The sequence below is a fragment of the Oncorhynchus masou genome, chromosome 18 (assembly GCF_036934945.1).
Source record: "Oncorhynchus masou masou isolate Uvic2021 chromosome 18, UVic_Omas_1.1, whole genome shotgun sequence".
NCBI lineage: Eukaryota > Metazoa > Chordata > Actinopteri > Salmoniformes > Salmonidae > Oncorhynchus > Oncorhynchus masou.
The window spans coordinates 27,953,394-27,978,304 of record NC_088229.1 but is presented as its reverse complement, the minus strand read 5'-3'; the positions used below and the strand labels follow the sequence as shown (position 1 = coordinate 27,978,304).

General features: G+C 42.1%; 1 protein-coding gene across 1 annotated transcript in view; it reads left to right on the top strand.

Moving 5' to 3' along the window:
* LOC135504333 (ephrin type-A receptor 2-like) overlaps positions 1-15,162 on the top strand; it is a 41,583-nt gene extending 26,421 nt beyond the window's left edge. The window contains exons 4-17 of the mRNA XM_064922804.1: positions 646-801; positions 1,050-1,409; positions 2,617-2,744; positions 3,032-3,200; positions 3,381-3,474; positions 4,052-4,107; positions 4,197-4,322; positions 5,876-6,061; positions 6,168-6,229; positions 6,352-6,561; positions 6,753-6,902; positions 8,305-8,498; positions 8,918-9,073; positions 10,491-15,162. Coding sequence (XP_064778876.1) covers positions 646-801; positions 1,050-1,409; positions 2,617-2,744; positions 3,032-3,200; positions 3,381-3,474; positions 4,052-4,107; positions 4,197-4,322; positions 5,876-6,061; positions 6,168-6,229; positions 6,352-6,561; positions 6,753-6,902; positions 8,305-8,498; positions 8,918-9,073; positions 10,491-10,599 — 2,156 coding nt within the window. The 3' untranslated portion in view covers positions 10,600-15,162. The remainder of the gene's footprint in view (positions 1-645; positions 802-1,049; positions 1,410-2,616; positions 2,745-3,031; positions 3,201-3,380; positions 3,475-4,051; positions 4,108-4,196; positions 4,323-5,875; positions 6,062-6,167; positions 6,230-6,351; positions 6,562-6,752; positions 6,903-8,304; positions 8,499-8,917; positions 9,074-10,490) is intronic.
* The last annotated feature ends 9,749 nt before the right edge of the window (positions 15,163-24,911 follow it).

Here is a 24,911-nt window from a genome sequence, read left to right as displayed (position 1 = left end):
TCTCACTCTGATTCCAACTACTGTTGGTGCACAGCTTGAGCTTACCTGTATCTCTCCCACTCTATTCTCCCATGTGTGAAATCAGCAGACATCTTATCTAAGCGATACAGTTTCATATTTGCACAGGGGTCTTTTTAAAAGATGGCTCAAGTATGCACATAATGGTTTCACTTATTCATTTTCTCTCTTTCTGATTTCTTTTCCCACTGGCTTGCACTCCTCTGTTTTCTCTCCTCGTCTCGTGGAGTATTGATGGCTGACTTACTGTCCTGGAAATGTGGGAAGACTGGTTGTATTGGTTTAGAGAGAGAGCGAGAAAAGGTGGATGGTTTAAAGGTTTAAAGAGCAGTAGTATGGCTGTTGTTTCTGCACCAAACACCCACTCAGATGTAGGAAAACACTGTAATAATCATCTACATAAACACTTGTTTTTTCATCCAAATGGCACCCTATTCCCTTTATAGTGCATTACTTTTCATCGGGGTTAATAGGGATCTGGTCAAAAGCAGTACACACCATATAAGGAGTAAAGTGCAATTTGGGATACACAGCATGTTTTCCTTGCCATGTTTTAATTTCCCGTTTCTTAAGTAGTTCCCTTCAGTTCCTAATGAAAGTCTCCCCTGTGTGTGTTTGTGTTTTCAGAGTGTCAGCCAGGCTTCTTCAAAGCCTTCGTGCCCAGCGACACGTGCAAACTATGTCCTGCTAACACCCAGCTGCTGGGCTCCGGGGCGCTGCTCTGCCCATGTGCAGAAGGCTTCTACCGCGCTCCCGACGACCCGGCAACAGGGCCCTGCTCAGGTTAGGAGGAGGAAGGTGTCCATTTTAGGAAAATGACTTTAATGTGCACTGTCACCATTGGTTGATCCCACACTGACAACTAATGAGAGTTTTTATTGTGCTCATAGTGCTCTCTTAATCAAAATAATGACATAATGACACTAAATAGAAAATCACAGAATGCTACAGTGGTTGACATAATGATGACATTAATCATACATTGTGAACTAACATTATATGCATCCATTTTCCTGCTCCTGTTGCCTTAGGCCTGCCCTCAGCACCGCAAGAACTGGTCGCCACGACCACCCAGCTGGCCGCGGGCAAGCTGCATCTGTCATGGAGCCCGCCGGAGGACACGGGCGGCCGTAGTGACATCACCTACAGTGTGGAGTGTAGATGCTGTGATGGCGCCACGTGCCAGCCGTGCGGGGAGAAGGTGCGCCTCGAGCCAGCCAGCTTGGGCCTGATGCACACCTGGGTGGCGGTGAGCGAGCTGGAGCCCCACCTCAACTACACTTTCACCGTGGAGGCCCACAGCGGAGTGTCGCTGTTTGCCAGCCAGGTGGCACCTCGCTCCAACAGGCCCCCGTCCACAAGCACATTGACCACTGCCCTGCACTACACAGGTGAGTCACCATCAGTATTGGGATTTATTACCTGAAAAAGTAATACATTACGTATTACTCATTACATTTACTTTACAGTATTACTTTGTGTTACTTTTATGAATCCAGGTGAATACTATAATCCCTTATTGTTGTCACCTGTTAAACCCACTTCAATCAGTGTAGATGAAGGGGAGGAGACAGGTTAAAGAAGGATTTTTAAGACAATTGACACATGGATTGTGTATGTTTGCCATTCAGAGGTTGAATGGGCAAGACAAAATATTTAAGTGCCTTTTGAATAGTTTATGGTAATAGGTGCCAGGCACACCATTTTGAGAACTGCAATGTTGCTGTGTTTTTCACGCTCAAGAGTTTCCCATGTCGATCAAGAATGGTCTACCACCAAAAGGACATCCAGACAACTTGACACTACTGTGAGAAGCATTGGAGTCAACATGGGCCAGCATCCCTGTGGAACCCTTTCGACACCTTGTAAAGTTCATGCCCTGACAAATGAAGTCTGTTTTGAGGGCAAAAGGGGGTGCAACTCAATATTAGGAAGATGTTTCAAATTCTTGTACCCTCGGTGTATACTCTAAGCAAAACATCTGTGCAGATTTCCAATCTTTTCATTCAAAATATTTATCTCGAGCCGCCAGCTCTGTTTATAGACCGCACGTACACTGACCCATAGAGATGTTTAGAGGGCCCACTTGCCACAACACGGGAAAGCCCTCTATGGGCAAAGATCAGAGGTGCGTCCTCTATAAATTTGTATGGACAACAGCTCTCATGCTTTTACTCAAAACAGCCTTTCTCAGCTCGCTCGAGAACTAAATGAGGAAACGAGACAAGTTCGGATCATGGGTTTTGACCAAAATAACTGTAATAATATTACCCAATTTGTAAAAAAGTACCGTTACTTTACTCCGTTACTCATAAAGTAATCTGATTGCAAAACACATTACTTTTGTAACACTTTACCCTCAACACTGGCTACCGTACTTAGGAGTAATGGTAGTAGAAGTAGTAGAAACCTTTTAATTATGCATGATCAAATGGGATCTGAAATGTAGTTATGGCTTTTCATACAAGCATGATAACTAAATACTCTCTCACACATTGCAATGAAAGCATTTCAAAAGCTCTTGGTTGGTTGAACCTGTGAAGGATATTGCACAACGTCTCGGTATTGTTGACATCTCCCCTCCTTCCTTCTCCTTAGACCCCCCCAAGGTGACGTCCATGCGTCTGGTCGAGCGAAGCCCCACCAGCCTTTCCCTGTCCTGGGCTGTAGCCCCCCACAGGCCCCTGCCCCGGCCCACCCGCTATGAACTCAGCTACCGCAAGAAGGTACAGTACCACCCACGCCACCACTAGCGGGTGCATATTTTTGCACTGTTCTATTGTATGTCTTTTGTTACATAAGGACTTAAAAATGTAATGTTGTGATAGTGCACAAAGGAAAGAAAGAGTAAGAGAAAGAAAATGAGCGGGGTTTCATGGAGGATAAACGCCACATAAAGGGAGCAATATTGCATAACAAAATTATTGTTATTTTGAGTCCTTACTGAAACCCAGTGAATCAATCATGACTTATCTCATCTTTCAATTCTCTCCCCCTTCTCCAACTCTTCCAGGATGACAATCTGGATGTGACCACGTACACTGTTCTGATTCTGGAGAAGAGCTCTGTGCAGATCAATGAATTGTCCCCAGCCACGGCCTACCTATTCAGGGTCAAGGCCCTGAGCCCCGAGGGCAGCCCTGGAGGATCCATGGAGGATGAATTTGAGACCCTGCCTGATAGTAAGGACGGTGGCCATATGAGCCTAATAAGGAGAAGGGAGGATAGGATACTATTTGAGATGATTGGGACACCGCCCCATACTACAGGGCCTCGAAATGAAAGAACCAGTGTGTGTTTGGGTTTTTTTGTGTCTTTTTTGTTACCATTGTGTCTCAGGGTTTGTTGTTGATGTGCCACAGTTCCCCAGAGCAACACGGCGGTCATCTTCGGAGCGGCAGTTGGAGGAGCGGCCATGTTGTTCATTGTGGTGGTCGTCCTGCTCGTACGCAAACGGTTAGCAGCAACCTCCTTTTCCCCCTTCTGCCCCTCGCCCTTTGCTTCTCTCCACTTTTGTTAAGCACCTCCATAGCACTCACCCCTTCACTGGTTTCCTTTCTCATTCTTCTTTACTTTTCTTCTTCTCTCCCCTTCTCCCCTTCTCTCCCCTTCCTTTTGCTACTATCTCTATCTGTTTTCCAGTACTCACTAGGGGAGAATTGGCATTGAGTGCAGCTTGTCATTGCTCAATGAGTATACTCTAACAAGTAGTGGCTTTGAATGGAAGCGGGCCCAAGTGGCACATTGTTTTGGAATAAGAGCTGGTCGGCTCTTCTTGTGGCATACTGTAGCAAATCCTTCAGCACAGCAGCACACCGCTATCTGTCCGTCAATCCGTCCATCTGTCTTTGACACGGCTTAGGAAACACACAGGCTCCAGTCTTTATCAAAGCTTTCCCTCAGTGAATCGAGGTGGCACACACCAATGACTAGGCGTCTTTTGAAACTAGCTGGACATGGAAGGATAAAAAGAAGAACAGATCATTCGATTTTGGATGATAATTACTGATGATATTTCTTTTCTGTTATTCAGGAGAAGGAACTCCCATACAAGACAAGAACCAGAAGATACTTACTTCTCTAGCTCAGGTAGACAAAAGAAAATTAGTACCCCTCTCTCTCTCTACGTATTTTTATCTTTCTTTCACAAATGCCAATCTATTCGTATTCTTCTCCAGAGCAACTGAAGCCGCTAAAGACCTATGTGGATCCGCACACTTACGAGGACCCCAACACAGCCATCCTCAAGTTTGCCAGCGAGATCCATCCCAGCCACGTGACCAAGCAGAAAGTCATTGGAGCTGGTGAGTTCAGAACTAAGTTAAAACAATGTACTTAAGGGCTAAGGATGAAGGAGTTGAAGGGTTTTTCCATCCCCTAAGTCCCAGTTTATAATTTTTTTGGGTGTGTTAAGGCTACAACTTGAGCTCTTGAGTGACAGTGGGTAGACCATTCAGATTGGTATTGATGGATTGCGTCTTCGACTTGCATGTTTAGACATAATTCAGTTTGGCAACTCTGCTTGGCTTCGGGGACCAGTGCTTTATCTCCAAATCCACATGAAATAATAATAAGATAAACAAAAGTAACTGGAGCAGAAAACTGAGTATTTGAGAGGCTATAACCCCTTGAGCCCAAACTCCTATTCTGCAAATGATAGTTTTATTGCAGTGTGACAACATCTGCCATTCTACTCTTTGAACCCCCAACCCCCACCTCCCCTTCTCCTCCCCAACCGTGCTCTGTCCTCTGTGACAGCTGATTCCCATGCTCCCACACAGGCCGCAAGCCTCCACCAATGAGAGATTAAAATGTTTAATGTAACCTTTGTTTAACTAGGCAAGTCAGTTAAGAACAAATTCTTATTTACAATGGCGGCCTATCCCAGCCAAACCCAGACGACACTGGGCCAATTGTGTGCCGCCCTATGGGACTCCCAATCATGGAGAGAAACACATATTTCTTACACAATCCCACAATAACACACCTCTGTGAAAGGCCCGGAGCAAAACAGCTTGTTTACTTTCTCCTTACACAATTTCCATAACCCTCGAGAGACACTAAAGGTAGGGCTGGGCGATATGACCTAAAAATCATATCTAATTTTTTTTTCAAACTTATGGGCGATTCACAATGTCATTTTTTTGGTGTATGTTTTCTCTAAGTTTGAACAAAGTGAACAGGCTAGCATCCTCTTCAAACAGTTGGAGACGGAGTGAAGGGATGTGTTCAATACCAATTCAACTGTTCTACCTTGTTAGCTAGCTAGCCTGTTCACTTTGTTCAGATCTTTGGCTAAAATGCTGCTAGCGGTATGCGATACTGCAATGCCACGCTCAACAAACTGAGCATGAATTTTTCAGAATCAATGTTCGTTGAGACTCCTGTTTTAGTAGTGTCTGTTCTGCATGCAATTTGAGGAGTTGAGACTTGAAAGGGTATTGTTGGAAAGGTTAACTTCTCTATTACAGTAAAATAATGTGTCCGTGTGTTTGTGTCCATATGATTGATTCAGTTGGACCAAACCTTAAATGCAAATAGTGAGTTGAAACCGCTTGTCAGAGAGGATGAAGTGATCTCTCATCATTGTTGTTGTGTGTGTGTGTGTGTGTGTGCGTGTGCGTGTGTGTGTGCGTGTGAGAAGGTACACAGAAAGAGCAAGAGACGAGACCAAAAAGACAACATGTGAACATAAATGCAAAAAATAAATAAAGGGATTCTGCACAAAAACATTTGAACTAATTGAATTTTGATATCGCCCAGCCCTAACTACAAGCCACAACCATATAAAGGATAGAGCTTGAAATATTGCTCAATCTTGTCTGGGTTTTAAAACTGTTTTCTTATGCGCCTCTAGGGGAATTTGGAGAGGTGTTTCGCGGTATTCTGAAAGCGCCAGGGCGGAAGGATGTGGCGGTGGCCATTAAGACGCTGAAGCCGGGATACTCGGAGAAGCAGAGGCAGGACTTCCTTTCAGAGGCAAGCATCATGGGACAGTTCTCCCACCAGAACATTATTCGCCTGGAGGGAGTCGTCACCAAATGTAAGAAGGCTCTGTTAGTCTACTGGGCGCTACCTGTACCTAGAACATTATGCTCCTGTCAAACATGCTCCTGTTAACATTTATTTATTCCCTTTTTTGATTCCAGTCAAACATGCCATGATTGTGACTGAGTATATGGAGAACGGAGCACTGGACAAGTACCTAAAGGTGAGTACAGTACATCGTATGCAAGTTACCTATATAAGTGAAGGACAATGAGTTACCACAGAAACTTCACATGATGTCTCTCTAACATTATGTGTGTGCAACCATATGTGTTTCCTCCTCAGGATCACGATGGCGAGTTGCCCTCCGTCCAGCTGGTGGGCATGATGCGTGGCATCGCCGCAGGCATGAAGTATCTTTCCGACATGAGCTACGTTCATCGGGATCTGGCTGCCCGCAACATCCTGGTCAACAATAACCTGGAGTGTAAGGTGTCTGACTTCGGCCTGTCCCGAGTGCTGGAGGATGACCCTGAGGGCACCTACACCACCAGTGTGAGTTATCATTGGACGTTAGAAAGGTTATCTTTACTTAGCCCTTGCTTATGCATTTGCCTTGTAAACACTGTATTTCAGTGTAAACTGCTCACAGAGGACTTTCATTTAATAAAATGTAATTGAATTGAGAAAAACTATATTTTTTGGGCTTTGACCTGAGTGTTGTCCACTTGTTTCCCCTCCAACAGGGTGGTAAGATCCCCATCCGCTGGACAGCCCCAGAGGCCATTGCCTACAGGAAGTTCACCTCGGCCAGCGACGTGTGGAGCTTCGGCATTGTCATGTGGGAGGTCATGGCCTTTGGCGAGCGGCCCTACTGGGACATGAGCAATTGCGAGGTATGCTACAATTCTAATGCTAACCAGGAGTTGGAACCAGTTCAGGGAACAGAACCAAAAACTGTAAAATAACAAACATTTTCAAGGAACGGAAACAAATGTGATCCATACTGTTCCGGTACAGAACCGTTATTTTTAAAGCATGGGAACCGGTTAATAACGTTCTTTAACGTTCCAGGCATTTTGCTCTAGTCCCACAAAAAATGCAACAAAGTGCCTATGCAAAGCCCTCACTCTGTCACTCAGAAGCGTATTCCAGGATCTGTCTGCAAGCTGAAAATCCTTGTGCGTGTTTAGGCTACCTGCCCTCCAACGTCTGAAGCATAGGCTACTGTACTGACGTTACCATAGGCTGCTGTACTGACGTTACCATAGGCTGCTGTACTGACGTTACCATAGGCTGCTGTACTGACGTTACCATAGGCTGCTGTACTGACGTTACCATAGGCTGCTGTACTGACGTTACCATAGGCTGCTGTACTGACGTTACCATAGGCTGCTGTACTGACGTTACCATAGGCTACTGTATTGACGTTACCATAGGCTACTGTACTGACGTTACCATAGGCTGCTATACTGACGTTACCATAGGCTACTGTACTGACGTTACCATAGGCTACTGTACTGACGTTACCATAGGCTACTGTACTGACGTTACCATAGGCTACTGTACTGACGTTACCATAGGCTACTGTACTGACGTTACCATAGGCTGCTGTACTGACGTTACCATAGGCTACTGTACTGACGTTACCATAGGCTACTGTACTGACGTTACCATAGGCTACTGTACTGACGTTACCATAGGCTACTGTACTGACGTTACAAGTGTGATTCAGAAGATGGGAGTGAGATTTAACTTTTTCAATATACAAGAAGTGCAAAAGGGTAAGACGTGTTTTTAGTTCTGGTGCTGCTCTGCACACACAGCTAGCTAGGTATAATTCTGTGGACCTAATTCAGATAATATGTGTCATAACAAGATGCCCAGTGCTTCAAGCCTCCTCAACTCTCTCTTGCTCTCATCCCACCCGCAAAATTTCTGTCGCATCCTGCGCCATAGGCTACATTGTCGATCAAACATGTAAACAACTAGCTTGCCTGCTCTATCTGCACTGATTGGTGAAGTAATTTAATGTGCTAGATATAAAAAAAAAAAAAGATTTCACAGGTTAAAAAATAACAGAAAGAAATTATATAAACCAGTATTTTTTTGGGGGGGGGGGGGGTTCGAACCGAGTCAGAACATTTATTTTGCTGGTTGGAAGAGTTGGGGGAAAAAATGTGGTTCTGTTCAGAACGAATGATTGTAAAATAATTTTGATGCTAATTACCATAACATCTCATTGAGCCTCGTTTCAAGTCTGAGATCTCAAAGTGACCTCTAGCCTCTGATTGTCAGGTAATGAAGGCCATCAACGAGGCGTTCAGGCTGCCGGCGCCCATGGACTGCCCATCAACCGTCTACCAGCTCATGTTGCAGTGCTGGCTGCAGGAACGCTCCAAGAGGCCCCGTTTCCCGGACATTGTCAGCCTGCTGGACAAGCTGCTCAGGAGCCCTGAGTCCCTGAAGGCAATCGCAGATTTCGACCCCCGGTAAGAGTTCTTTCATCTCTAGAAGGGAATTAAACAGCAAAACAGAGTGGAGTGTAAAAAAATGCAGATCTTGTTAAGTTCTTTGTGGGATAGTGTGGCAGCATAATGTGTGTCTGAACATGTTTTGAACACATTTACATGTTGGTCATTTAGAGAAATATAGGAGCAATTAGGGTTAAATGTAGTGCTTAAGGGCACGTCAACATATTTTTCACCTCAGGGTTTCGAACCAGCGACCTTTCGGTTACACAAAAAACAAAGAGCTGTCTAGTTCCTTCCTTAATCAGTTTCTCCATAGCTGCACCAAATGCTTTTTTCTCACCGTTTCCTCGCAAGGTTATTACAGCCTTTTCCTTGTCTTCATTGTCGGCCGGCTGTTGATGATTATTCCTTGCTCTTCTCGACTTTCCCTACTCCAGCGTATCCATCCGCCTGCCCAGCACCAGTGGTTCGGATGGCTCACCCTTCAGGTCGGTGTCCGAGTGGCTGGAGTCCATCAAGATGAGCCAGTACAGTGAGAACTTCACCTGTGCCGGAGTGTTCACCATGGACCAGGTGCTGCAGATGAAGAACGAGTGAGTAGTGTTTTTTTAAGCGTTTATTTTTATTTTGGGGGGACATTGTCTGTTGCTAGATGAGATGTTCACCATTAAAATCTATCTAATCTGAGAAACTATTGATTGCAAATCATCTAAGATTGGTTGAGAGTGTTGGAATAGAATAGTACAAATATATGTATAGAGTATTTGCACAATGGAGAACAACTGGTTCCCAAGCTGGGCCCTTTCTTAGTTTTCCGAAACATGTTATGGATATGACTTCTGCAGAGTATTTTGGGTTTTCGTTCTTGAAAAAGTTGCTTTCAAAGCCAGAGAACAGTTTACGCACAATATAAGCTCTGGCATTTCTACAACTCTGGAAAACAAGTGAGATGGAAGAAATTATAGAGCAAAAGAAAGACAGGGCTCATTTGTGGTGGCCTGGTGGTGGCTTGTGGTTTGCCCCCTCTCTTCCTCCCTCTGTCCTTTTTACAATTCTTTCCCTCCTTTGCCCACACCAGCAGCCCAGGGCAGCACTTCTGCAGCAGATCGTGGCTGTGTAGGGCAAAGGCCAATGTGACTTATGCATCATAAAAGGAAAGGAGACGGAGAAGAAGAGAGAACAGCCACTAGAGTAGAAGGGGCAATGTGGAGATAAGGGAAATTAAGGCACATGTAGTGTAGAACAGTTGTGGATGAGGAGAGGACTTTAGGGCAACACACACCCAAAAAAATATTCAGACGAAAGCACTGCCCCAAAATATCATATCAGTCTTTCAATAATTACAGTATCTGGGAGTTAGTTAGTCTTCAGACAAAACACATGAAAATGAGCGCTGTGTGGAAACAGGGGAAACGTCTTTGAAGTGTGTGTCATATATTCCCTGGTGAGATTTTCGGTCCCATGCTCGATCTCTTGTCATCTGGTTGCACTCGACCTAGCCAGGAACTATTTACGACACTCCCTCTGCTCGCCAGAGAAGTGATTGATGGGCGAGATGGGAAATCCTCATTAACTAATTAAAAATGTAATTAAACCTGGTAATGAGTGACTTAGATGTGGGACACCTTTGCCAGATTCTGGCACGTCTGGACATGTGAGGGTTTTGCCCTTTCTTGAAAACGTGAAATTGTCCTTCCATCATCCCAGCTAGTCTCTAGAGGTTATTCTCAATAGGTTGCTATCTTTGCTTTGCTAGTGCCTAGTGTGTGCAGGTTTTAGTTTTTTCCTTTCAATTCATACCTAGGTAACCAAGTGAGGGGAGTTTCTTACTAATTAATTACCTTAATTCATCAATCAAGTACAAGGGTGAAGCAAAAACCCACAGACACTTGGCCTTCCGCGGAATGAGTTTGACACGTGACATGAAAGGAATCTGAACCAAGTCAAGACGTGAATTCCCCCGTTGCTATCCAATGACTCTCTCAATCTCTCTCGTCTTCTTTTTCAAAGGGATATCAAGAACATTGGCGTAAGACTGCCCGGCCACCTGAAGAGAATTGCATATAGCATCTTGGGCTTGAAAGACCAGACCAGCACCCTGAGTATATTTGCAGTGTGACTCAATACTAGTGGTACAGGAATTTGAATCGGCACTAAAGCGGGCAACACTGACTGAATATTGAACTCTGTGTTGGACTGGACTGGAGCGGAGCTGCGGGAACGGCTTTGGACAGGCAGAACCAAACTGAACACGTCGTAGGAACATGGTCCAGCCAAAAGAGACTGACATATTGTACATTCTTGGAGATTTGTAACAGACTTGTTAAGTGATTGCTAATATTTTTGAATTTATACAGCAATAGATGTATTAATTAGACTGTGTATATTATACTGTATATATATTTTATTATCCATCTCCATTGTACAGATACAGTTCATTGCTCAATCTTTGTTTTATATATTTTTGCGATGCATGCTTCCATCTCTAGCACCCAATATTGAGAAGAGAAAATGAAAAAAGTGGCACAACCACTTATACTTTGTTCAACTAATATGATTCTTTGTGTGACGTGGACTGCTGTGCCCTTTTCGGAATGAGTCTGGTGTTGCCGGTGCCATTGCAATTCACTGTAAAATGCATTATGGTCAGCGTAATCTCTTGCTAAACTAATAAAAATGGACTCGAAGCAGAGAGTGGACCTGAAAGGGGCTGGCCATAGGTTAACATGGGGCACTGGTATATGCCAGTCTTGAGGTTATTGTCTTAAAGTCCAGGTTGAGCTGTTGTTGGCTACTGTTATGCCTTATGTGGGCTTAATTCAGATGTTAAGCTATCATATGAATTTGAGTTTTTATAAAAACAGTGTGAAAAGATATGAGGTACTCATCATGTTCAGTTTAACATGCTGTAAAGGCTTGTATTGATTGATTGCAAACAAAGAACTCATTTACAGTGCCTTCGGAAAGTATTCAGACCCCTTGCCTTTTGCCACATTTTGTTACTTTACAGCCTTATTCTAAAATTGATAAACTATAATTTTTCCTCAACAATCTACAATACCCCATAATGACAAAACGAAAACCCTTTGGAAACAGGATGCACCGGAGTTCAATTTCGAGTCTCATAAGACCCTGCCTTTCTAAGGTCTTTGAAAGCCAAGTTAACAGATTACCGACCATTTCGAATCTCACCGTACCTTCTCTGCTATGAAATCTGGTTTCAGAGCTGGTCATGGGTGCACCTCAGCCACGCTCAAGGTCCTAAACGATATCATAACCGCCATCGATAAGAGACATTACTGTGCAGCCGTATTCATCGACCTGGCTAAGGTTTCTCAAATGACTGCCTCTCTTGGTTCACCAACTACTTCTCCGATAGAGTTCAGTTTGTCAAATTGAAGGGCCTGTTGTCCGGACCTCTGGCAGTCTCTATGGGAGTGCCACAGGGTTCAATTCTCGGGCCAACTCTCTTCTCTGTATACATCAATTATGTTGCTCTCGCTGCTGGTGATTCTTTGATCCACCTCTACGCAGACGGCACGATTCTGTATACCTCTGGCCCTTTTTTGGACACTGTGTTAACTAACCTCCAGATGAGCTCCAATGCCATACAAATCTCCTTTGGTGACCTCCAACTGCTCTTAAATGCAAGTAAAACTAAATGCATGCTCTTCAACCGTTCGCTGCCCGCACCTGCCCCCCCCCCCCCATCCAGCATCACTACTCTGGACGGTTCTGAATTAGAATATGTGGACAACTACAAATACCTAGGTGTCTGGTTAGACTGTAAACTCTCCTTCCAGACTCACATTAAATATTTCCAATCCAAAATTAAATCTAGATTCGGCTTCCTATTTTGCAACAAAGCATCCTTCACTCATGCTGCCAAACATACCCTCGTAAAACTGACCATCCTACCGATCCTCGACTTCGGCGGTGTCATTTACAAAATAGTCTCCAATACTCTGCTCAACAAATTGGATGCAGTCTATCACAGTGCAATCCGTTTGGTCACCAAAGCCCCATATACTACCCACCACTGTGACCTGTATGCTCTCGTTGGCTGGCCCTCGCTTCATACTCGTTGCCAAACCCACTGGCTCTAGGTCATCAACAAGTCTCTGCTAGGTAAAGCCCCGCATTATCTCCGCTCACTGGTCACCATAGCAGCACCCACCCTTAGCACGCGCTCCAGTAGGTATATCTCACTGGTCACCCAGTGAGTACAGAGATTCTTTATGAAAACCTGCTCCAGAGCACTCAGGACCTCAGACTGGGGTGAAGGTTCACCTTCCAGCAGGACAACAATCCTAAGCACACTGCCAAGTCAACGCAGGAGTGGCTTCGGGGCAAGTCTCTGAATGTCTTTGAGTGGTCCAGCCAGAGCTAGAACTTGAAACCGATCAAAACATCTCTGGAGAGACCTGAAAATAGCTGTGCAGCATCGCTCCCCATCCAACCTGACAGATCTTGAGAGGATCTGCAGAGAGGAATGAGACAAACTCTTCAAATACAGGTGTGCCAAGCTTGTAGAGTCAAACCTAAGAAGACGCAAGGCTGTATTCGCTGCCAAAGGTTCTTCAACACAATAAAAGTAGTATTTTTATTTTTTTATACATTTGGAATAAATTATATTTGCTTTGTCATTATGGGGTATTGTGCTTAGATTAATGATGAAAAAACGATTTAATCAATTTTAGAAAAGGTTTGTTACGTAACAAAAAGGGGAAAAAGTCAAGGGGTTTGAATACTGTCCGAATGCACTGTATATTGTGTAGCACTTAAATGAGTAACAATTGGGTTAAGTTGTCTCATCTAAAAGATCTAACTTGCCATTTTTATTGTCATTATGCCATAGGAAGATCACATTTGAAATAAAATGATGCAGAAAGAATTATATTAATAATGATTAATTTAATTTGGAAAGGTATTGTCGAGCTTCAAGTCAGGAATACATTGAGTGTGTGCCTTTTTTTCAAAGTTAGTTGAAAATACAAATGCCTAAAAAAGTAACATTTCGGAGGGTTAGAAATGCTTTTTGAGATTTCAGACAGTGTAATGTGTAGTTTGATATGCAATTTCAAAGTGACAGTAAAGTAGTATTTACATTTTTTTTTTTAATCAGAACTTGGAAACTATTCTTATTCCGATTGCATTATCCAGATTTCTTATATGGTGTTCAGTAACAACATTTTTGTGGGATGAAACTATTTGCTTTGACAATGCAGATATACTAGTAAGCTTGGTGTATTATTTTTCCTCTGATTGCATTCCATTGATAGTGGCTGTTTCTGGTAATGCCAAGAAAGTATACATTTCCTTCCGTCTTTATTGACCAGCTCATCCATATCCACATTTTCCCCCCCAGATCTGGTTGTGCTCGTCAACTCACATCAAACAATAACATCAATGGAGTTGGCAAGAGCACAAACAGGTCTGGGACTAGTCTATATCCAAAAGACAGTGTTCATAATGTACCCCAATGCTCTTAAAATAAGACTGAAAATCAGTTTACTCTCTCTTCACGACTTGAATTTTTTTATGTAACATTTTGGACTGTCTAATTTCATGAAAATATGATGGTCCTTGTTTCATATGTCTTGTGAACATTATTAGATTACTAAATTTCCATTTGTAAAAGGGATTTTTTTCCTGGTTTATTGACTTACATTTTTGTCTTTTGTATAATTTGCCTTTTGAAAGCCCCCAATACAGTTGTTTTATCTCAATATCAAATCATTAACTGTGGTTTTCATATTAAATATTTTGTTGTTTTTTTTAAAGAAGAAAAAAATGTATTCTTAACAAAGAGCAATATCTCAACAAAGAATTTTGATAAGAATGTCTGGGAGTGGTGAGGGGAAAACTAGCTGTTAATGGCAGAGAGATTTGGAATTCTTATTGGTCTATTAACTAGTTAACTGCCTTGTGACATCACCAGGCAGGCCAAAACTCCATCCCACCAAAACAGGCAAAAATTTCAGGCGGTCTTTTCAAACAGCTCTTACACTAAATGGGCATTATCATTTTCAATGTCATAGAATTATTCCAACCACATAGTGTAGAAATTTACACTGAGGATACCAGACATTAGGAACACCCTCCTAATATTGAGTTGAACCCCCTTTTACACTTCAGAACAGCCTCAATTCATCGGGGCATGGACTCTACAAGGTGTAAAAAGTGTTCCACAGGTTTGATGGCCCAGGAAACTATTGAGTGTTAGAAACCCAGCGTTGTTGCCATTTTGATAAACTGGTGCACCTGGCACCTACTACCATACCCTGTTCAACGCCACTTAAATATTTTGTCTTGCCCATGCACCTTCTGAATGGCACACATACACAATCCATGTCTCAAGGCTTAAAAAATCTTCTTTACCTGTCTCGTCCCCTTTATCTAGATTTAACAAGTGACATCAATAAGTGTTCACCTGGTCAGTCTATGACATGGAAAGAGCAGGTGTTCTTAATGTATTTTTTTTTTAAACAGGAAAATTACATTTTTGACTACTGGTTCTTTAAGCAGACAAATTAGCAATTTCTTGATTAAAAAGTAAACTCCATTTTATACTTTATTTAAGTCTATTTTTGTACTTTTATTTATTGTAATTTTTACACTGAGCTGGGATTTATTTGTAATTGAAGGTTGTTTTTCAGTCTTAATAAACTATTGCCTTTCATTCATATTTGGTACTTATTAGGGTACCATTAGCTGCTGCAAAAGCATCGTCTACTCTTCCCTTGGTCCACATGAAGCATGACATAATACATAGTACAGAACATTACTAGTCAAGGACTGAAATACATTCATTTAAAATGTCACACAGCCTACGTATCAGTACATACAGTGCATTCGGAAAGTATTCAGACCCCTTCACTTTTTCCACATTTTGTTACATTACAGCATTATTCTAAAATTGATGAATACTTTTCCTCATAAATCTACACACAATATCCTATAATGACAAAGCAAAAACAGGTTTTTAGGAATCTTTGCAAATGCATTAAAAATAAACTGATATCACATTTACTTAAGTATTTAGACCCTTTACTCAGTCTTTTGTTGAAGCACCTTTGGCAGCCTCGAGTCTTCTTGGTATGACGCTACAAGCTTGGTACTCATGTATTTGGGGAGTTTCTCATTATTTTCTGCAGATCCTTTCAAGCTCTGTCAGGTTGAATGGGGAGCATCGCTGCACAGCTATTTTCAGGTCTCTCCAGAGATGTTCGATCAGGTTCAAGTCTAGGCTCTGGCTGGGCCACTCAAGGACATTGAGACCTAAGCCATTCCCTCGGTGTCTTGGCTGTTTGCTCAAGGTCGTCCTGTTGGAAGGTAAACTTTCGCCCCAGTTAGAGGTCCTGAGCGCTCTAGAGCAGGTTTTCATTAAGGATCTCTCCATCTGTACTTTGCTTCGCTCATCTTTCCCTCGATCCTGACTAGTGTCTCAGTCCCTGCCGCTGGAAAACATCATCCCAGCATGATGCTGCCATCATGCTTTACCGAAGGGATGGTATTGACCAGGTAATGAGCGGTGCCTGGTTTCCTCCAGACATGACACTTGGGTTTCAGGCCAAAGTGTTCAATATTGGTTTCATCAGACCAGAGAATTTTATTTCTCATAGTTCTGAGAGTCCTTTAGGTGTTTTTTGGAAAACTCCAAGCGGGCTGTCATGTGATTTTTTTTTATTGAGGAGTGGCTTCTGTCTGGCCACTCTACCATAAAGGCCTGATTGGTGGAGTGCTGCAGAGATGGTTGTCCTTCTGTTAGGTTATTCCATGTATATGACATTCTCCCAATCTTCTTCTGGATCATCCAAATGCTCTCTAGCAAACTTCAGACGGGCCTGGACATGTACTGTCTTAAGCAGGGGGACACGTCTGGCATTGCAGGATTTGAGTCCCTGGCGGCGTAGTGTGTTACTGATGGTAGGCTTTGTTACTTTGGTCCCAGCTCTCTGCAGGTCATTCACTAGGTCCCCCCGTGTGGTTCTGGGATTTTTGCTCACCGTTCTTGTGATCATTTTGACCCCACAGGGTGAGATCTTGCGTTGAGCCCCAGATCGTGGGAAATTATCAGTGGTCTTGTATGTCTTCCATTTCCTAATAATTGCTCCCACAGTTGATTTCTTCAAACCAAGCTGCTTACCTATTGCAGATTCATTCTTCCCAGCCTGGTGCAGGTCTACAATTTTGTTTCTGGTGTCCTTGGACAGCTCTTTGGTCTTGGCCATAGTGGAGTTTGGAGTGTGACTGTTTGAGGTTGTGGATAGGTGTCTTTTATACTGATAACAAGTTCAAACAGGTGCCATTAATACAGGTAACGAGTGGAGGACACAGGAGTCTCTTAAAGAAAAAGTTACAGGTCTGTGAGAGCCAGAAATCTTGCTTGTTTGTAGGTGACCAAATACTTATTTTCCACCATAATTTGCAAGTAAATTCATTAAAAATCCTACAATGTGATTTTCTGGATTTTCTTTCTCATTTTGTCTGTCATAGGTGAAGTGTACCTATGATGAAAATTACAGGCCTCTCTCTTCTTTTCAAGTGGGAGAACTTGCACAATTGGTGGCTGACTAAATACTTTTTTGCCCCACTGTATATATAAAAACAATTCTATAAAAAGTTAGACTTTATGATTTTGTTTGTTTCAAAAGAGATGATATCTTGATCTGCAATGAATTGACTTTTCCCTTGGGAAGTCACCAATGTGTAGTATCAGAACTTCTCCCATGAACTTTAAGCTTATGTTAAACTTCATATAATAAGACCAGTCATCATCCATTTACTCAACTGGTAACACTGGCTTTTCGAGATTTAAAATCTGTAATGAGTCATGGTCAACATGCAGATGACAATGAAAACTGCTGTACAATGTATTCTAGCAAGCCCAGACCTGCCCTTTCCTTTAAATTGCACTTGGTGTTGACCAATCCTCTCCTAATCTCATTCAGGCTGACCTTGTATTGAAAGTCACTTGGGTCTGACACCATCTATTTTAAATGTATCAGCTGGGATTGATTGATGCAGGTAACAAAGCATGTAATGCATTCTATAGATAAGACGAACATACAAGAAAGGGAATGTAAATATTTAGATAGACTTTAGTCTAGCTGGGAAAATGGGCAAACAAAGAACTAACAAGGAAATAGTACAGGTAGACAGAGAGTGGGCACAGTGATAGCCATGTAAGCATGACTGTCCTTGACTTAGTCTCGGCCTGCAGTGTGTAATCTACGACACTTTGAGGTGAATTTGACACCTAGAAATAGTCACGGCTTTGTGTAAACAGAAAAGAAAGAAAGTCTTCCACCCTTCCAGTGTGTCTCATATGAAGTGGAACCTTTTGTTTATGTTCCCAGAGGGAAAAACAAGAGCAGAACCTTAACAAGCTGTTTCTTTGCTAAATGTTTGTATTCATGTTTGTGTGGTAATCCATGTCAGAACATATGTAAGCCAACAGCTGTTGTATGTCTTGTCAGTTTATTTGTACAGTGCCTTGCGAAAGTATTCGGCCCCCTTGAACTTTGCGACCTTTTGCCACATTTCAGGCTTCAAACATAAAGATCTAAAACTGTATTTTTTTTGTGAAGAATCAACATCAAGTGGGACACAATCATGAAGTGGAAGGACATTTATTGGATATTTCAAACTTCTTTAACAAATCAAAAACTGAAAAATTGGGCGTGCAAAATTATTCAGCCCCTTTACTTTCAGTGCAGCAAACTCTCTCCAGAAGTTCAGTGAGGATCTCTGAATGATCCAATGTTGACCTAAATGACTAATGATGATAAATACAATCCACCTGTGTGTAATCAAGTCTCCGTATAAATGCACCTGCACTGTGATAGTCTCAGAGGTCCGTTAAAAGTGCAGAGAGCATAATGAAGAACAAGGAACACACCAGGCAGGTCCGAGATACTGTTGTGAAGAAGTTTAAAGCCGGATTTGGATACAAAAAGATTTCCCAAGCTTTAAACATCCCAAGGAGCACTGTGCAAGCGATAATATTGAAATGGAAGGAGTATCAGACCACTGCAAATCTACCAAGACCTGGCCGTCCCTCTAAACTTTCAGCTCATACAAGGAGAAGACTGATCAGAGATGCAGCCAAGAGGCCCATGATCACTCTGGATGAACTGCAGTGATCTACAGCTGAGGTGGGAGACTCTGTCCATAGGACAACAATCAGTCGTATATTGCACAAATCTGGCCTTTATGGAAGAGTGGCAAGAAGAAAGCCATTTCTTAAAGATATCCATAAAAAGTGTTGTTTAAAGTTTGCCACAAGCCACCTGGGAGACACACCAAACATGTGGAAGAAGGTGCTCTGGTCAGATGAAACCAAAATTGAACTTTTTGGCAACAATGCAAAACGTTATGTTTGGCATAAAAGCAACACAGCTCATCACCCTGAACACACCATACCCACTGTCAAACATGGAGGTGGCAGCATCATGGTTTGGGCCTGCTTTTCTTCAGCAGGGACAGGGAAGATGGTTAAAATTGATGGGAAGATGGATGGAGCCAAATACAGGACCATTCTGGAAGAAAACCTGATGGAGTCTGCAAAAGACCTGAGACTGGGACGGAGATTTGTCTTCCAACAAGACAATGATCCAAAACATAAAGCAAAATCTACAATGGAATGGTTCAAAAATAAACATATCCAGGTGTTAGAATGGCCAAGTCAAAGTCCAGACCTGAATCCAATCGAGAATCTGTGGAAAGAACTGAAAACAGCTGTTCACAAATGCTCTCCATCCAACCTAACTGAGCTCGAGCTGTTTTGCAAGGAGGAATGGGAAAAAATTTCAGTCTCTCAATGTGCAAAACTGATAGAGACATACCCAAAGCGACTTACAGCTGTAATCGCAGCAAAAGGTGGCACTACAAAGTATTAACTTAAGGGCGCTGAATAATTTTGCACGCCCAATTTTTCAGTTTTTGATTTGTTAAAAAAGTTGGAAATATCCAATAAATGCCGTTCCACTTCATGATTGTGTCCCACTTGTTGTTGATTCTTCACAAAAAAATACAGTTTTATATCTTTGTTTGAAGCCTGAAATGTGGCAAAAGGTCGCAAAGTTCAAGGGGGCCGAATACTTTCGCAAGGCACTGTATATACAGTCATTTCATTTTGCACACCTTTGTTGCGTGTTCGAGCTGGTGTGTGCTTATGTAATAGAAAAGTTAACAATTCAGCAGCGCAAGTGGTAAACCTTCAGGCTGAGAAGTGAGTTTCACACATTCCCACAGGGGTGGTGCAACCCCCCCACCCCCAGTTCTATCATTGGAATGAGATACAAAACTTGGCAACAGTGTGCTTTAGGACCATGCAGTGCCTCTGAGCGGCCGCGTAGACTGTTTGGAGTGTTTATCCGACTGGATAAAAATATATATGTCCCCCCACTTCTAAAACCAAAGTTGCGCCCAAGTGCTTAATTTACCCCCCAAACTTACTCCACAGCAACCTTAGCGTTGAGCGCATATGCAGATCCAAGGTCCCTAGCACTATTTGTAACACTGCTTGCTTACTGAGTACCACTTCCTCCTAAGACTCAAACTCAGGACCTCTGCTTTACTAGCACACATGACCACCGTCACAAAGCATCTTACCAATCGGTGCCACTGAATAGTTAGCAATTTGGCAGCGCAAGTGGAGACACTTCAGGCTGAGGAGTAAGTTTCACACATTCCCATGTGCTACACATGCATGCAGTTGTGCACTCACACGTCATACGTGGCTTAGCTGCAGTCCACAATAGCACATGCAGTGATTGTGTTGAAGGCTGTGAGTCAATGCCTGTGTCTGGGACACATGGTAAAAATAAAGTCTGCCCTGTGGATTCTTCTGTTTGTGGGCCGGCTGTGGCTTTTACTCCTCCTTTTTGTGGCTTTGAAGATGTCTCTGTTCTTCTATAAAAGAGAGGGGGAAAAGAAACGATCATGCCACTGTTCACATATGACTTCTCTCGTCCATTCCATTTTTGTTCTAGGTAGACTTGCAAAGGGAGGGTATATTAACTTTTGAAGTTTACCAGTAAAATACCAGAATTTGTATCATTTTCAAGTCTTTTGGGGAATTTTATCACATGACATGTAGTGGCCTTTTTGGTACTGTGTCTGTCATTATCTATGGCTCTCTGTGTGGCCTTATCATATGTACAATGTATTAAATAAAACAACAAAGCAATAAAACATTATCCTGAATTTAAACCACCAACTTAGTTAATACCATTGGTGTTTAATATGAGGGTTTCAGCATGAAATATCCTTTATATTTTTTACACACTTTTATTTATTTTACTATATCAATATGTCTTTGATGTCAATGTTTTTGTGCCAAACTGGTGGCAGTTGTGAAATAAGTCAATAGTTGGAAATAGTTCATTAGAAATAATGCCATTGTTGATTATATGCTTTTTTTCATTAATTAGGCTATTTTCTCTTGAATCATAGGGTCTATCCACTAGAAACTCATGGACAATATTGACACATACAAACAATTAATACTATATATGAATAGATTTTCATTTCATGTTTTCAAGTAAAAATGACAAAAGTTAACATAGATTGCCTTAGATTACCTGTTAATTACCAAAATTACAGAATTCTCTGTAGTTTTGCAAACCTAGTTCTGGGTAGCTCTCATTTTTATATGTGGATTTAAAACCGGCAACACTGTGGAATTTACATTCATGCTAATTTTAGAGATGGGTTCCTGACCAAAAAACACATCCTCCAATTTGGTCTATATTGGTCTTCCTTCGTCTTTCAGTTCTCTTTTTTCCCCTTACTCCCAGGCTTTTAAAAATGATTCTCTTCCTAAGTCGTTCCCCCATTTCCTGCCCCCCCTGTTCATGAGATTCTCAGCTTCCGCAATAATCTAAACTACAGAATTACTTTTACCTATTTTAGTGAATACTGTTTGATTACCGTTTATATAATGCCTCCAGAAATAATTCATACCGATTTACTTATTCCAATTCCACATTGTGTTATTACAGCCTGAATTAAAAATGTATTAAAACAAAATAAATCTCACCTATCTACACACAATACCCTGTAAAGACAAAGGGAAAATATTTAAGACATTTTTGCAAATGTACAGTTGAAGTCGGAAGTTTACACACACCTTAGCAAAATACATTTAAACCCAGTTTCACAATTCCTGACATTTAATCCTAGTAAAAATTCCCGGTCTTCGGTCAGTTAGGATCACCACTTTATTTTAACAATGTGAAATGTCAGAATAATAGCAGAGAGTGATTTATTTCAGCTTTTATTTCTTTCATCACATTCCCAGTGGGTCAGAAGTTTACATACACTAAATTAATATTTGTTAGTATTGCCTTTAAATTGTTTAACTTGGGTCAAACATTTCGGGTAGCCTTCCACAAACTTCCCAGAATAAGTTGTGTGAATTTTGTCCCATTCCTCAAGGCAGAGCTTGTGTAACTGAGTCAGGTTTGTAGGCCTCCTTGCTCGCACACACTTTTTCAGTTCTGCCCACAAATTTTCTATCGGATTTAGGTCAGGGCTTTGTGATAGCCACTCCAATACCTTGACTTTGTTGTCCTTAAGCCATTTTGCCACAACTGTTGAAGTATGCTTGGGGTCATTGTCCATTTGGAAGACCCATTTGCAACCAAGCTTTAACTTCCTGACTGATGTCTTGAGACGTTGCTTCAATATATCCACATAATTTCCCCTCCTCATGATGCCATCTATTTTGTGAAGTGCACCAGTCCCTCCTGCAGCAAAGCACCCCCACAACATGATGCTGTCACCTCCGTGCTTCACAGTTGGGATGGTGTTCTTCGGCTTGAAAGCCTCCCCATTTTTCCTCCAAACATAACGATGGTCATTACGGCCAAACAGTTGTATTTTTGTTTCATCAGACCAGAGCACAATTCTCCAAAAAGTATGATCTTTGTCCCCATGTGCAGTTGCAAACTGTAGTCTGGCTTTTTTATGGCGGTTTTGGAGCAGTTTCTTCTTCCTTGCTGAGCGGCCTTTCAGGTTATGTTGATATTGGACTCGTTTTACTGTGGATATAGATACTTTTGTACCGGTTTCCTCCAGCATCTTCACAAAGCCCTTTGCTGTTATTCTGGGATTGATTTTCACTTTTTACACCAAAGTACGTTCATCTCTAGGAGACAGACCGCGTGTCCTTCCTGAGAGGTATGACGGCTTTGTGGTGCCATGGCGTTTATACTTGCTTAATATCGTTTGTACAGATGAACGTGGTACCTTCAGACATTTGGAAATTGCTCCCAAGGATGAACCAGACTTGTAGAGGTCTACATTTTTTTTGACTGATTTCTTTTGATTTTCCCATGATGTCAAGGCACTGAGTTTGAAGGTAGGCCTTGGAATACATCCACAGGTACACCTCCAATTGAATCAAATTATGTCAATTAACCTATCAGAAGCTTCTAAAGCCATGACATAATTTTCTGGTATTTTCCGAGCTGTTTGAAGGCACAGTCAACTTACTGTATGTAAACTTCTGACCCACTGGAATTGTGATTAAGTGAAATATTCTGTCTGGAAACAAATGTTGGAAAAATTACTTGTGTCATGCACAAAGTAGATGTCCTAACCGATTTGCCAAAACTATAGTTGGTTAACAAGAAATTTGTGAAGTGGTTGAAAAACGAGTTTAATGACTCCAACCTAAGTGTATGTAAACTTCCGACTTCAACTGTATATACATTAAGTATTCACACCCCTTTGTTATGACACTCCAAATTGAACTCGGGTGCATCCAATAATCTTTGATTATTCTTGAGATATTCACTACAACTTGATTGGAGTCCACCTGTGGTCAATTCAATTGTTTTGACTTGATTTGGAATGAAACACACCTGTCTATATAAGGTCCCACACTTGACAGTGCATGTTACAGCAGAAATTAAGGAACTGTCCGTAGATCTCCGAAATAGAACTGTGATGGTAGCATCATGCTACCGGGATGCTGGTAAGGATAGATGGAACAATGAATGGAGTCAAATACATGCAAATCCTTGATGAGAACCTGCTTCAGAGTGCAACCGACCTTAGACTGGGGGGGCAAATATTTACGTTCCAACAGAACAATGCCCAAATCCAGATGTGCAAAGCTGATAAAGACATACCCAAGATGACTCAAAGCTGTAATTCCTGCCAAAAGTGCTTCTACAAAGTATTGACTCAGGAGAGAATACTTAAGTAAATTAGATATTTCTGTACTATTTTCAATAAAATATCAAAAATGTCAAACAAAGGGTGAGAATGTGTATTTATTTAATACATTTTAAATTTGGGCTGTAACACAAAGTGTAGTAAGTAAAGGGGAATGAATATTTTGTCTGTGTGGATTCTCATGGGTGCTTCTTAACAGTAAGAATTTGCTCTGCAAAAGCTTTGAGTTTAACTACACACAGTCTGGGTGGTATAGTTGTACATGTGGGCCCCAGGTTTGGTATAAATAATTCTAAATTTGGATGATGCGTTAAGCCACAATAATATTCACTCCAGTGCTGCTCCCTCCTCTGGATATACGAACCCTCAGGGTTAAACACATTTCACAGAAAACAAAACCGAGAAGCTCATCATTCAATTGCTCTTGGCCCACACAGCACGACATGTCTTTCCCAACTTTATTGTCCTTTTTGCTATGTTTCCTTGTGTCTACATGTTTTGTGGGCCAGTAATCGTTGGTGCACAACGTGAACCCCAGCAGATAATTAGTCCTTAAACCAATTAGGAGGCAGATGGAGGAGGCTTTGTATTGCCCTGAGGCCTGGCCCTGTTATCCAGCTCAGGACTAGGCCTTGGCCGAGGTGGTCTCCCCCAGCTCTGGCATCGTTTTAAGAACCAAGTGACATTACTTCATCCCAGTTCTGGATTAATACAATTTCCTGTCAGTGTGGCCTTGGAAAGACCTTGCCAACTTAGCTGCAGGCAAGGCACCATAGTCCAAAAGCCACGTTTTTGAGAACAAGGTGGTCATTTTAGGTTTGTCATCGTGACGTGTGGAGCTTAAAGTGCTACCTGTGGTTTTGGAGAGAAAGGGGAGAGAACGGGATTGGGAGTGGCAGGGGAAAAAGAGTTGTGAATTCTGCAGACATTGGTTTTCAACATTTTCTGTCCATCCTGCAATCCTTGAGTCAATGTTTTGGTTTCATTGTGCTGGGAACAGTAGGAGGCCTAGAACTGCGAGACACAAGGCATTGTGCATGTTTAGGCAGCATGGTTCTAAGCCATCATCGAGTCAGATGGGATAAAACTCCTGTAGCAATCCATGTTGGGAAAGCTACAGACACCTCCCTGTGAAGTATCATATGGTTACTGTGGTGGACACGTATTTGTACACTTCGTTCTTTCAGACAAATGTTTCCCAGTAGTCATATTGTTGTGCTTGGCCTATGTAGGTGAACT